The sequence below is a fragment of the Oncorhynchus kisutch genome, linkage group LG13 (assembly GCF_002021735.2).
Source record: "Oncorhynchus kisutch isolate 150728-3 linkage group LG13, Okis_V2, whole genome shotgun sequence".
Classification (NCBI taxonomy): domain Eukaryota; kingdom Metazoa; phylum Chordata; class Actinopteri; order Salmoniformes; family Salmonidae; genus Oncorhynchus; species Oncorhynchus kisutch.
The window spans coordinates 61,964,631-61,978,796 of record NC_034186.2 but is presented as its reverse complement, the minus strand read 5'-3'; the positions used below and the strand labels follow the sequence as shown (position 1 = coordinate 61,978,796).

At 44.2% G+C, this 14,166-nt stretch overlaps 1 protein-coding gene across 1 annotated transcript in view; it reads right to left on the bottom strand.

Annotated features, from left to right (window-relative positions):
• Positions 1-280: 280 nt before the first annotated feature.
• Positions 281-14,166, bottom strand: part of LOC109901990 (SH3 domain-binding protein 5) — a 35,860-nt gene continuing 21,974 nt past the window's right edge. The window contains exons 4-9 of the mRNA XM_031786821.1: positions 7,205-7,369; positions 6,872-7,002; positions 5,842-5,884; positions 5,306-5,525; positions 2,801-3,085; positions 281-2,390 (exon numbers count right to left, since the gene is read on the bottom strand). Of these exons, the coding sequence (XP_031642681.1) occupies positions 2,173-2,390; positions 2,801-3,085; positions 5,306-5,525; positions 5,842-5,884; positions 6,872-7,002; positions 7,205-7,369 (1,062 nt within the window). The 3' untranslated portion in view covers positions 281-2,172. The remainder of the gene's footprint in view (positions 2,391-2,800; positions 3,086-5,305; positions 5,526-5,841; positions 5,885-6,871; positions 7,003-7,204; positions 7,370-14,166) is intronic.

The following is a 14,166-nucleotide window of genomic DNA, read 5'->3' as shown; positions in this document are numbered from 1 at the left end:
TACAGCGATTAGACCTAGAAAAATACCAGTATAGCCCAGTTAGTCAGAATGGCTACAGGCTAGTCAATTACTGTATAGGGTTCTGACAGACATCTACAATTATTTGACATGTTTTTATAGAATAACTTTTTAAAATCTCTGCCTAGGATTTGGGTCATTTACCAAATAAGATCTTGAGTTTGGTTGACCAAAGAATTTCAGGCTAGTGAGGGGGGGGGGGAGACACAACGTTAGTTGATCTACATTGCAGTTAGATCTTAAGAAATGAACAAAGGCTTACTGCAGTGAACATCACTTTTAATGGATTCTTTTCAGAAAACAGGCACATTAAACTGTGAAGACACAATGGAAAGTTACTCTAACATAATGGAAGAAAACGGCTATGACAGGTACTGTTCATGGTCATATCCTTATATTCCACAGCGGAGGGTGACAGATAAACATCGATACAACATTACATTTGTACACGTACGGTACATACATAGACTGGAGCGTTCACAATAACAAATAGACTGCATACGCTTGTGCAATAGCTTGCTTTTCTCATAACTCGGTGACCAAATACCTTTCCCCATGTGGCCATGGAGCATAAGGAGACCAGGAGAGGAAGCCAATTGAACACTATTTGAGACAGACGACGAGACCTCAAACATCTGACAGTCTACTGTGTGCCACTTTAGCCAATATGGATCTACAACTTACAGGAGCTGATACTGTCCACCAGAATCCAACACTATCAACTATCCTGTCAGTTTCCACAAAAGACCTCGTCATACTTCACCATCATCAGTTTCATTGTCATCCAGTTTCACTTTCTCCTCAATATTGGTCCAAAACAAAAACCATCCTCAGATTCGGAGAATTACCTGGCTGGCCATTTTCATTCCGTTACAGGGAACTCTATGTGATAGTGTCCATGGGCAGATGTTGTTATCTAAAGTTCTGTCCTTGCGCTATTGCTCAGTTCTTTAGTGTTACTGTCCGTGGGTGGACGTTGTCCCTCAGTACGGGGCCATTGGGGATGCCATGACAGGGAGATGGATGGAAAGAGAACTAGATGGTTGACAGTGTCTGGGGGCCCATTTCCCTGGCACCACATCAGTGTGGTGCCGATGAACCACAGGATGGAGGGAGCCAGGAGGAAGAGAGGAGGGGAGGTTATATCTACTGTAGCCTCACCCCACACAATTATTCTACTCTTGGAATCGATTCCAAGTCCAGCTTTATGTGTACTGTCAGCGAGATGGATTCACAGATCACTGGGAAGTGAGTTGAGCAATAGAATACAGTTCTTTTAAGTCCAATTCTGAAGACCCCTATTGGACAAATGCACGGGCTGTCCGAAGAGATGCCAGCCAGGGGATCGTAGTGTGTGTTTGGTCTCCATGGTAACATGAAGCAGTTGCCATAGGCTCTATATGCCTTACACAGGATTACATAATGGTGAGAGCATTCAAAAATCAACTATCTGTGAGAGGATATTGCAGAGTAATATCATGAGGGTTATTCAAAAAACTTCAACTCCGTAAATGTACTTGTTCCTTTTTATAAATCCTGACTTTAAATCCTGGCCTCATGCATGCTCTTCGTTTACAAAAGCATAACACAGATTGCTGTCAATGTTGTGTATTTTACTATTTTCTGTATTGGTAAAACAGGTGGCATCAAGTTTTATAAATAATCCCCATTTCTAATAGTCGAAGCTAGGAGTGCATTCTTTCATTTACGAACAACAGAATCACATCTTGTCTGGAAGTGCAGCTCCCTCTCAGGGAGAATATCACAGTAAAAACAACAACACTGTTTATCCCATTTCCCCTCATATACCATGGGCCCCCACCCATAGGGCAATAGCCAGCACGGTCCTTAATGTGTGTGGAGTTCAATAGGGAATTATGGGAAGCCAATCTGACTGAGGAAGCTATGGGTGGGATGTCAAAGGTTGGGTCTTAAGTCTCTTCATCATCATGATCCATAGGAACTGTATATACACTGACCATTTAGTTCATAGTGTCTCATATTGAGCCACTTTTTATTCACTTAGCCAGTATTAGTTAATTAGTTAATGGGGTAGAATGAACTAGATGGTGTGTGTGTGTGGTGTTACTGGTAATACAGCATGTTGGCACACAAAGCCGGTGATGGGGTTAGCTTGTGGATTAGCTTTCCTCTTCACACCCCGTTGATCAGGACCACAGTTTGGGTGGTGGTCTGGGAACGGCTTTGACGTTCGCGCTTGGTGTTCTTGGAGTTGACGTTGCGTGAGCATCGAAGAGACAGGAAGCTGAGGCGGACCTCCAGGCCCGTGGTCTTGTTGGTGTTTGGTACGGTGGTGCTGTTGTTGTTTACAGTATTGTCCAGCTCACCCTCCGCTCCCTCTGCTCGGTCACCTGAAACACACAGAGAGGTATGCTGTGTGAGCCTGGTGATCTATATTGGGAGCCCCCCCCCCCCCCACTCTGTTACCCTTTCTCACTGGTCCAAAACTTTACGCAGGCTCTTAGGGACCCAGTGGAGATTAGGATTTATCCCCCAGCAGTACTGCTAACCTGTGACTCTGCACCTGCTCTGGTCTAAGCACTAGGCAAGCTGTCACTATGACTAATAGGTCTCTCCTCTGGCTCAGGTGCAAGTCAGACAGGAAGCAGAAGACGATATGTCTTACTGAAAATAAACACACACCATCAATCTCTCTTTTTCACTTGTCTGCATATGTACACACTACCTCATACAGTATGCACACACACTCTCTAAACCCAGCTTGCCTTTTTTACTTTTTGGGCCGCGCGCACACACACACCTCTCTCCAGGTCACACTCAGGTGATGATGCCCCGCTACACTCGCTGCGTGGTCCCAGGACAGGCGAGATAAGGCCAAAGTCAGACAGCGAGACTGGGCTGGGAAGGTCCAGACTGCACGGGCGTGAGGAGGGAGCAGGGGAAGAGGAGGGGCAGGGCGAGGGCAGGTCCTGGGGGCTGTTTGGGGAGTGGGAGGAGGAGACCAGGCTGCAGGTGGAGCGGGTCTCTGAGTCCTCCTCTGAAATGGCACTGCTGCAGGTCTCATCCTCAAACGACTCGGACGTCACTGCAGAGACCGAGGGGAAGAGTGGTTGAGATGTAACAAGCCTTTACTGTACAACTGAGGAGTGCACATGCAGAGCATCAATGTGGCATCCACTAAATAAAAAAATACACACCGCGAGAGAGAGAGACAGAAAGGGAGTAGGAAGAAAAAGCAAACGAGGGAGACAGACGGTGGGCAGAAGGGGGAGAGAGACTTCTTGAAATACTGCAGCCATACTTTACACTGAAAGAGAGAGTGTAAAGACACAGTACTTCAAGACTAATATGAGATCCATTTTCTGTGTTGGGGTCAAAGTCCTCAAATTCCAACATGGATGGCGAATGAAGGAATGTTTTAATGACCTTGAACTTTGTTTACTGCCATCGGACAGTTACACTTTATATGTAGGTAGTACAGACTTTCATCTCCCTCACCAACTTCAAACATCAGCTATCTGAGCAGCTAACCGATCGCTGCAGCTGTACATAGTCTATTGGTAAATAGCCCACCCTTTTCACCTACCTCATCCCCATACTGTTTTTATTTATTTACTTTTCTGCTCTTCTGCACACCAATATCTCTACCTGTACATGACCATCTGATCTTTTATCACTCCAGTGTTAATCTGCAAAATTGTAATTATTTGCCTACCTCCTCATGCCTTTTGCACACATTGTATATAGACCCCCCCTTTGTTTTCTACTGTGTTATTGACTTGTTAATTGTTTACTCCATGTGTAACTCTTTGTTGTATGCTCACACTGCTATGCTTTATCTTGGCCAGGTCGCAGTTGCAAATGAGAACTTGTTCTCAACTAGCCTACCTGGTTAAATAAAGGTGAAATATATATATATTTTTTAAAAGACACACTTTATATGTAGGTAGTACAGACACACTTTATATGTAGGTAGTACAGGCACACTTGATATGTAGGTAGTACAGACACACTTTATATGTAGGTAGTACAGACACACTTTATATGTAGGTAGTACAGACACACTTTATATGTAGGTAGTACAGACACACTTTATATGTAGGTAGTACAGACACACTTTATATGTAGGTAGTACAGACACACTTTATATGTAGGTAGTACAGACACACTGCTCATTTGTCACTCTAGTGTTAATCTGCTAAATTGTAACTATTCGCTCCTATGGCCTATTTATTGCCTACCTCCTCATGCCTTTTGCACACACTGTATATAGACAATTTTTTTCTACTGTGTCATTGATTTGTTTATTGTGTTATTGGCTTGTTTATTGTTTACTCCATGTGTAACTCTGTGTTGTTGTCTGTGTCACACTGCTTTGCTTTATCTTGGCCAGGTCGCAGTTGCAAATGAGAACTTGTTCTCAACTGGACTACCTGGTTAAATAAAGGTGAAATAAAAAAATACATCTACTAAAAGACAAATCATCAACTGTAGCATATTGCTGTTTATGTGGGTTAACGCGCAACAGCAATAACCTTAGCAAATGGCGGCGGAGTGGGTCAGACAGCAGTAGGGCTCTGGGGTTGCCATGGAAACATCATCCCGCAGCCCATAATGCAGGACACTAGAAAGTGGATCAGTGAGTGACACGCACTGCTCTGAACATCTACTCTTTTCATCTGACTACAGTTGAGCCTCAATCTCATCACAGTGTGTATCTTCAGCACTTAACTGATTCGGGATGAAGCAAATTAAGCACTGTGTGTCCAATGACCGTTGTTAAGTTGTCATATCATGGGATCTTCTGCAAAGTCAATACAGGCATTTTAAAAATCTGGAATTTCTTATTAAAGAAAATTGAATGAACAGACGTCTTTCAAAGAACACATTTAGCATGTATTGTACAGTATTTAGACACCACCGCAGGGCAATAAAGTCAACTCCAAACAGTCTGCGCCTTTATGGTTCCAAGTCTAGGAAAAAATTATAGGAAAACATTCCAAGAAAACAGGCAACCCTCTCAGGAGCCGGACACCATCTCCATGACTTTTCTTAGAAAACATCAAGACCTCCCTGCACAATGCCAATAACAGCGTTTTCTAGGAATTCCTACGAAGGTTTTGAAGAACAAGTCAGAAGGAGACTCAACAGGGTGTTTATGTGCCATACCCAACTACTAGTGAAAAGTAGGCGCGGCTGGCTGTTTAGCCTCACTATGTAGGACAGCTGATCCAAGAACAGTTTCTACAGTTTTCAAGTGCAGAAATGAAATGACCAGAACATCCTGCACTGTAAGTGTACTCACTGGAGATGCCATCTGACTCTATCTTGAAGCTGGCAATGTCATCCACGGTGACACTGTCGCCATCGGCGCCCACGCCCCGCCCCCGGGGGCCCATGGCTGAGTTGCGTCGGCGTTCGTGGATCTCGTCTGAGATCATCTCCAGGTTTCTCAGAGCTGTCTTGTACCCTTCTTTGGCCTGGCTCAGCTTGGCCTGCAACTCATCCACATTCTTCTTTAGGTGCTACAGACGGACAGAAAGGGAGTCATTGTTAGCATTTGCTTGGTATACACAGTTAAGTACACACACACACACACACACACACACACACACGCGCAAAGGCAGAAGGTGAAACCATCATTGCCATAAATGGTTCAGACCTGAGATGACATGGCAATATGTTCAAGGTCAAAGTTTATTGACCTAGGTCACATTAGTAAAGATCTAACCACAGAGCAGAGTCCACAATAATAAGACAGTAAGACTCCTTAAATCTAAAATACCTTTAAAAAGGCTGATAAAGGCAGGCAAATTACAGTGTAGTGTAGTGCACACATACCTCAAGCTGTAGGTAGTACTTTGCCTTCAACTCAAAGTAAGGTCTGTAGGAGGAAGGAGGGGAAAAAGAGGGAAGGAGAAAGATTAGAGGCAATGACAACAACTCAGAATACCTCTGTGCATATCACCAAGGCAACGGGGTGTGATATAGAGCTATCACATTAGATGAGCTGACTGTGGAGAAAGGATTAGATAGAGCTGAGGCAACACTGACAGGCTCAGTCCCAACACTCTAAAATGGACTATTTTCTCATCTCATCTTCATGACACTTAATAAGTAAGAGGACTGGCTAGGTTTCAACCATACTGATTACACATATCAAGTACATGATCTGTGGTCATGACGGAAAGGAGACGAGGGAGCTTTTTAAGGCTGTATGGATTCACAACCGCCTCAGACTCTCAAGTTAAGGCGGAGAAACATTAGAGCCCCACTACTCTACACCTTACACTCCCTCCCCAAAACAGGCCTCCAGTCTATAGAGTTTTGTAAAAACCTGACAGCATGTACTAACCAGCACACCGCCGCATTGTCTCTCTTTGTGGTGCTCGGAATAAAAACAGCCACTACTTCATCATCAAAGGTCGAAAATGACTCCCTCAACCCACAGGAGTTTGGTGGCACCTTAATTGGGGAGGACAGGCTCGTGTTAATGTCTGGAGCAGAATCAGTGGAATGGTATAAAATGCATTAAAAGCATGGTGCCATTCCATTAGTTTCTCTCCAGACATTATTATGAGCCGTCCTCCCCTCAGCAGCCTCCACTGTTGCACGCACATTTACCTTTTGCACATTTATATTAATTTGTTTTGTTCATTGACCTTTTTCAAGCTACTGAAAAATGTACGTCATTAAAGATCAATGTCTTGGAAAAGGTCACTGTTGACAAATAAACATAGGTGTGTGAATGTGTGAGTCGCAGACCATTTGGTAATTGACGCAGTGGTCGTATCAGGTTCACTTTGACTTCTCAGTCTTTTAACTATGGTGCGGTTGAGTTTGGGTCGCAACACAGTCATATGGGACTCACTTGGACTTGTTGATGGTGCGTTTGAGTTTCTTCTCCAGCTGTTTCATGCGGCCCATGGCTGCCGTGTACTTGGCTGCTGTCTCCTTGTGCACCAGCTCACTCCGCGTCTTTGTATGCTCCGCCTCCATCACCTGCAACAGCCAATCAGAACTCAGAAATGTGACAATGTGACTTCCTAACTTGCGAAGCATCAATTTCCATCCACATTATGCCTTTAACCTTTGAATAGTAACATTCAGGTGTCAAATGTAGGTTTGACAGACAGTCATGTTGCACTAATGCAATTCACAGCACCCTATTCCCTCCTCCCCCTCCATGCAGTACGGTACTCACCCTCTGGGTGGCATGGTTGAGCATCTCCTGCCAGGCCGAGTCAAACTGCCTGGTGTCCTCCTCCAGGAGCCTCTGCTCTGCCAGGGCGATGGTCTCTTTGGCCGCACGCAGCACCTCCGTGGCCCTCTGGAAGTCCTGGGTGGCTCTCTGGGCCTCCAGCTGAGCCTGGGCAATGGGTAGAGAGACAACATGTCAGATATGCACTGAGATCAGCCACAGAACCAGACCTTCACTGGGTTTCCTCCAGAATCATCTGCACAACAGATGGGATGAGACCCTACCAGACATACTTCATGACTGGGTCTCTAGCTGGGCCTGGGCAACGGGTAGCGTGACAGCCTGCCAGACGGGCACCTGAAGAGGCCATGACACTCTGCCGCCAGCCAAGTTATCTGTCACCATGAAATATTATGCGGGCCATGTCTGGCCATAGGGGTTGAACCCCTGCCCCTACTGGCAGCTGGCCAATGCCCATACTAGGCCAAATCCTTGATCTGTACACCTCAAGAGAACTCTTTCCTCTTGCAGGAAATTAACGATGGGCTCTTCAGTCAAGAAATGACTATATCCAGTGTCTCTATATAACTACAATGTAAGCACTTCTCCTCATAAAATGCTGTTTTTAAAAACAAGAGACACACAAAACCTTCAGCTCAAACATTGACAGGAATAAACCAAATCAGCTGTTGAGTCAGCATGGAAAATAGCAACTAGGCGTAATAACAAACAAGGCCACCAAAGGTCCTTGTGACTGACGATGGAAACTCGCCAAACTGTCTTGTGGATAAGATGTTCCTAACATCAAAAGGACTAATTTCAGCGAAAACACAGAAAGGTCATGACGTATGGTTGTGTCTGTGTGTGTGTGGGTCTGTCTGTGTGTGTGGGTCTGTCTGTGTGTGTGGGTCTGTTTGTGTGTGTGGGTCTGTCTGTGTGTGGGTGGGTAACAAGGCTGCACCTCTTGTTTTCCTATTGGTATCTATTGGTTCTCTCAGTAACATCCAGCTTTGTTTTAAAACATCCCTCCCTACCCACTCTGAATGTTCTGTTCTGAGGTCAACCAAAACATTGTAGACTGCTGCCAGAGAGAACATACAAGTATTACCCCTTTACTCTGTGCATATTTTAGCCCAAACGGGTCACTTAGTAACAGATAAACTCCAAAACAGTTCCCTCATCCGGCCTCTGTTACGATAAGGTACAGTACAAATCGGAAGCTTAGACTTCTTGTTTGTGTTGCCATAGCTGCAAAGCTAATCCTTTTCTTATTTATCCACTTTTCCTCTCTAATCTGTCAGTCATAGCAATTGACAGAAACCCCCTGTAGCTAGCGCTAATACCCTAAGCCCCTCTCTGCTCTGTGGGTACTAGTAAAGCATCAACTCAAGACTTTGCCCCAAACCCACCAATAGCGTGTCTAGGGAAGGTGATTTACTGTATCTGTGTGGGCACGAGTGTGTGTGCATGTGTGTGTGTGTGTGTGTGTGCACGAGTGTGTGTGTGCATGAGTGTGTGTGCACGTGTGCACGTGTGTGTGTGTGTGTGTGTGTGTGTGTGTGTGTGTGTGTGTGTGTGTGTGTGTGTGTGTGTGTGTGTGTGTGTGTGTGTGCGTGTGCACGAGTGTGTGTGCACGTGTGTGTGTGTGCATGAGTGTGTGTGCACGAGTGTGTGTGCATTTCCTGTAGAGGTTAAATATCATTCCAACGTTTTACAGTAAGGAAGATAAAACATTACTGATCTGCCAAAAACGAAATCCCAACTGAACTATTGTTCAGTTAAAGTAGTCTGACTAGTTTGGGAGGAAGTGAAGGTAGATATACACTGACTCCTTGGCTGCAAGCAACTTATGAATAAGTCACAGCAGAGAAAAATTCCAACAGGATCTCATGTGACTAGAGATTCCTCTGACCTAATTTAAGTGAGGAACACATTGAGTCACCCCAAAGAAAACAAACTTTAATGAAGTGATCATGACCTATGGAGCAGTATGTGGTATACCTCAAGACCCTACTACACAAGGATCTGCAAGCCAAGATATTCCATTTTTTTAGACAACAACATCTCATTACCTTCTATGGTAATTTGATTAGCCTTCCAAATGCCAACTCAGCACAAACTAAACAACCTCTGCCTTGTGATCACACAACCCATTCACAGACCTTCTCATGACATGGATGGGCAGGTCGTGCACATAGAGTGTTGGGTCCAACCACATGTTAACCTATGTCTATCACTTCACTGTATGGACGAGTCATGAGTTTGAATGCCTAGAAATTAAACCAGGGCCTCTCTTTCACAAAATGGTTTGGCATGTTGTTCACAAGACTTACAACCTACGCATGCTCTCATTCAGACAACTCTCTCTCTCGCTCCGTAAGCACATTCAGTGATCTACTTTAAAATCACTCTGCATCATTGTTTCCCCACTAGCCCCAACAAGCAGACTCCATGCTGAGAAAACATGCCCCACTCCCAGGAACACCCAGTGTTGTCCACTCAGTCTGAGGCAGAAGGAATCACCTCTGGAGAAAGGACTTTTCACCAGACGATAACGTCCAATGGCTGACTCAGTTCATAGAAATAATACTGCAGTGAAGCATAATACTGTACAGCACAATGTTCTTTGTGCATCTATCGCTGTCTTTAATTGACTTCAGCAGGAATCACTCCGAGATAGCAGGCTATTCATAAGGAAGGCAACAGGACTAGTCTGCAGACTGGCAGATACAGATGCTATTTAGTGGCACACTAACAGTGCATTCGTAAATAATTTAAAAAATGTTACGTTACAGCCTTATTCTAAAATGGATTAAATACATTTTTCCCTCATCAATCTACACACAATATCCCATGTTAAAGCAAAAAAAAGTTTTTAGAGATGTTTGCAAATGTATTTAAAATAAAAACAGAAATACCTTATTTATTATTAAGTATTTACCTTAAGTATTCAGTCCCTTTGCTATGAGACTTGAAATTGAGCACAGGTACATCCTGTTTCTATTGATCATCCTTAAGATATTTCTACAACTTGATTGGAGTCCACCTGTGGTAAATTCAATTGATTTGGAAAGGCACACACCTGTCTATATAAGGTCCCACAGTTGACAGTGCATGTCAGAGCAAAAACCAACCCATGAGGTCGAAGGAATTGTCCGTAGAGCTCCAAGACAGGATTGTGTTGAGGCACAGATCTGGGGAAGGTTACCAAAACATGTATGCAGCATTGAAGGTCCCCAAGAACACAGTGGCCTCCATCATTCTTAAATGGAAGATGTTTGAAACCACCAAAACTCTTCTTAGAGTGGCTGCACGGCCAAACTGAGCATTCGGGGGAGAAGGGCCTTGGTCAGGGAGGTGACCAAGAACTTGATGGTCACTCTGACAGAGCTCTAGAGTTCCTCTGTGGAGATTGGAGAACCTTCCAGAAGGACAACCATCTCAGCAGCACTCCACCAAGGCCTTTATGGTACAGTGGCCAGACGGAAGCCACTCCTCAGTAAAAGGCACATGACAGCCTGCTTGGGGTTTGCTAAAAGGCACTGAATGTCCTTGAGTGACCCAGCCAGAGCCCGGACATGAACCTGATCGAACATATCTGGAAAGACCTGAAAAGGGCTGTGCAGCAACGCTCCCCATCCAACCTGAGAGGATCTGCAGAGAAGAATGGGAGAAACTCCCTAAATATATCCCCAAAGGTGCTTCAACAAAGTACTGAGTAAAGGGTCTGAATACTTATGTAAATGTGATATAAGTTTTTTATTTTCAATACATTTGCAAAATGTTTTTGCTTTGTCATTATCGGGTATTGTGTATAGATGGATGGGGGGGGGGGGGGGGGTTAATACATATTAGAATAAGGCTGTAACGTAACAAAATGTGAAAAAAGTCAAGGGATCTGAATACTTTTCAAATGCACTGTATAAATGTCACGACTTCTGCCGAAGTCGATGCCTCTCCTTGTTCGGGCGGTGCCCGGCAGTCGACGTCACCGGTCTTCCAGCCATCATTGATCCACGTTTCATTTTCCATTGGTTTTGTCTTGTTGTGTATTTAACCCTCTGTTTCCCCTTGTCAGAGATTGTTTATTGTTAGGCTCGTGGTTTAGGGATTGGTGCGCGACGGGTTCTTATACCCACATTTATTTTTATTATGTACTTTGGTTTTGGAGTTTTTGTTTTACGTTATTAAACTACTCCATTATACCAAGTTTGATTCTTCTGCGCCTGACTTCCCTGCCACCTACACACACGGCATGACAATGGATATATAAGTACATGTATTAGTATTTAGTAGTGTTCTGTTCCTACTGTATACTGCAGATGAACAGAATTCCAACAGAGAGACACCTGCTCCACTATAAATGATTGGCAACCCATCCCTTCTCCTTAATCCATCTCTCCTCTGCCTACTCCTCTCCCCCATCACCAGTTCAGTCCTGCTGCCACCGTGATCCATCATTCTATTCTTTTCAGTTTACTCATCCCATCTTTACCCTTCATGTTCAGCTGCCCAGTGATGGTATAAAAAAATTAAAATAAAAACTGTCCAGCCAACATCAAGACTAGGGCATCATTTCTCAGACACCTTTCAAAGCTGGGCCTCTCAGGAAACTCATAACCGGAGGGAAGAGGGAGAGATAGACGGATTATTAGGGAGGATGAGAGGTGGAGGGGAGAGGAGGCATTAGTCTATTTATTCAGCACATTCCATTGAATTGTTGTGTTGTTATTCACTGTCCTCTCCAAGGACTGTAAAGGACTGTGGTTTCAAACTTTCCACCGGGGTATATTTGGCCTCTATAAGGATGGTAATACCACATCAGCTCTGCATTTCCGCTGCAGTTTCTGTCTATATAAATAGATCATAAGGTCTACTACTTCTCTCCATCACACAGATACTTCATAGGTCCTTGTAACAGGGATTTCCAGGTGATCAAAAAGGAGATCTGACATTGATCAAATCAATTACAAATCAATCCGGTTTATTACAAGTTGCATCAGGGAGACGCCTCCGGAATAGGAGCAGAGAAAATGTCTAACTATATGAGTCACACAGCACCCAATGTTCTGTAAACACCAGGGGGCTTGTAGGAAGTCACAACATCGGATGCTACAGAATCACAGTGTCACAGATCCATTATCAGTGTGTCCTCGAATCCTGTCTGGACTTTACACAACATTCAACACTTGGCAGACATTTGATACAGGTCAAAGGTAAGATCATCAGTACATAGTTACATCAGATAATGATAGAGTAACAGGGGCCAAACAGCTTCATTAAATATGGTACTTAAACATTCATGGTAAACTCCTTTTTCCCTTCCCCAAGGGAATGCTTCTGTCTGCATCTCCCCACAGATACAATCTACTGCAGCCCTCATCCTCCACATACAATCTACTGCAGCCCTCATCCTCCACATACAATCTACTGCAGCCCTCATCCTCCACATACAATCTACTGCAGCCCTCATCCTCCACATACAATTTACTGCAGCCCTCATCCTCCACATACAATCTACTGCAGCCCTCATCCTCCACATACAATCTACTGCAGCCCTCATCCTCCACATACAATCTACTGCAGCCCTCATCCTCCACATACAATCTACTGCAGCCCTCATCCTCCATATACAATCTACTGCAGCCCTCATCCTCCACATACAATCTACTGCAGCCCTCATCCTCCATATACAATCTACTGCAGCCCTCATCCTCCACATACAATCTACTGCAGCCCTCATCCTCCACATACAATCTACTGCAGCCCTCATCCTCCATATACAATCATGTTATTACATATCAATCCATATCCACAGTAACTCAAATACCCCAAAATAATTCATCAAATAATTTCCCATTCCAGCCCTACTCATATTTTAAATTAAACAAGCACCAACACGTGCACACTCAACTGTAAGTAAAGTAGAACTTCATAATAAGACCACACTTTCTCTTTGTTCATAAGAAAATTGGATCCCGCTCTACACAGCCTTTAAATTATTCAGAGCTGGCGCTCTTCGGAGCCCTAACAGAGCATTCATTTGGTTAACCGGCACATGTTCAGATAAACATCTCTTTGCTACATATTCACGCTTGCCTCCATGGCTGCACGCATTTAAGAGAAGCTTTGAAATATAAAGCATTCCTATAATCTTCATGGCATACATTTGACAAGACGTGCCAAGACTTCAAAGACCAGAGAGTTTCAGCTAAACATTTCTCAGCAGACTAGCAACACTGGAAAAGTATCAGCCGTCAAAGAGAACACAGCCACAGCTATGTTCAACGAGAAGTAACGGATTTAATCGATCTCCTCAGTTAAGCAGGGCAATTCATCTTGGTGTAAAGGGAGTGAAATTGAGTGAAAAGGGCCTTTTCAATTGGAGGTCAATGATTTACAGTCAGATAGTAAATGTGCATCTCTGCAGTCAGTCACGCTTCGCTAGCCTTTGGCCTTAATTGTATCCCAATTGAGACTGTTCATTTTGCTGAGACACAAACAAATTGTGACTGGCCTAGATATGTCAGAGACCCACAGAGTTAATCCTGGAGAAGTCGTTATACTGCACATGACTCAGGGAGAGCTCGTCTTCATCATGTTCACGGTCTGATGCTACAACAACCTAGAAGCTGTAGATCGACCAGGCCAGTCTGAATGTTACCTCTGAGGCAAAGTGAAGGAGCAACAGTGTTCAGACACAGACATGGAGATGCAAGCCACTTGTTCTAAGTGGTTGCCTAACCATTGCTTAACTTCAGTATTCCAGTCCACGTCTAATGTGCTGAAGCACCACTTGTAATGAACAGATGCCTCTTGGATTCCTCAGCACACTCATACGATGTTCCATGGCTGCAGGCATGGACAGCAAGCATTGACACCCAGGACCGCTGCCTGAAATGCCAGATGGACTGGTCCATTTTTAGCACAGTGAGTCTGTCTAACTTGGGTTTTTAGCGCAATAT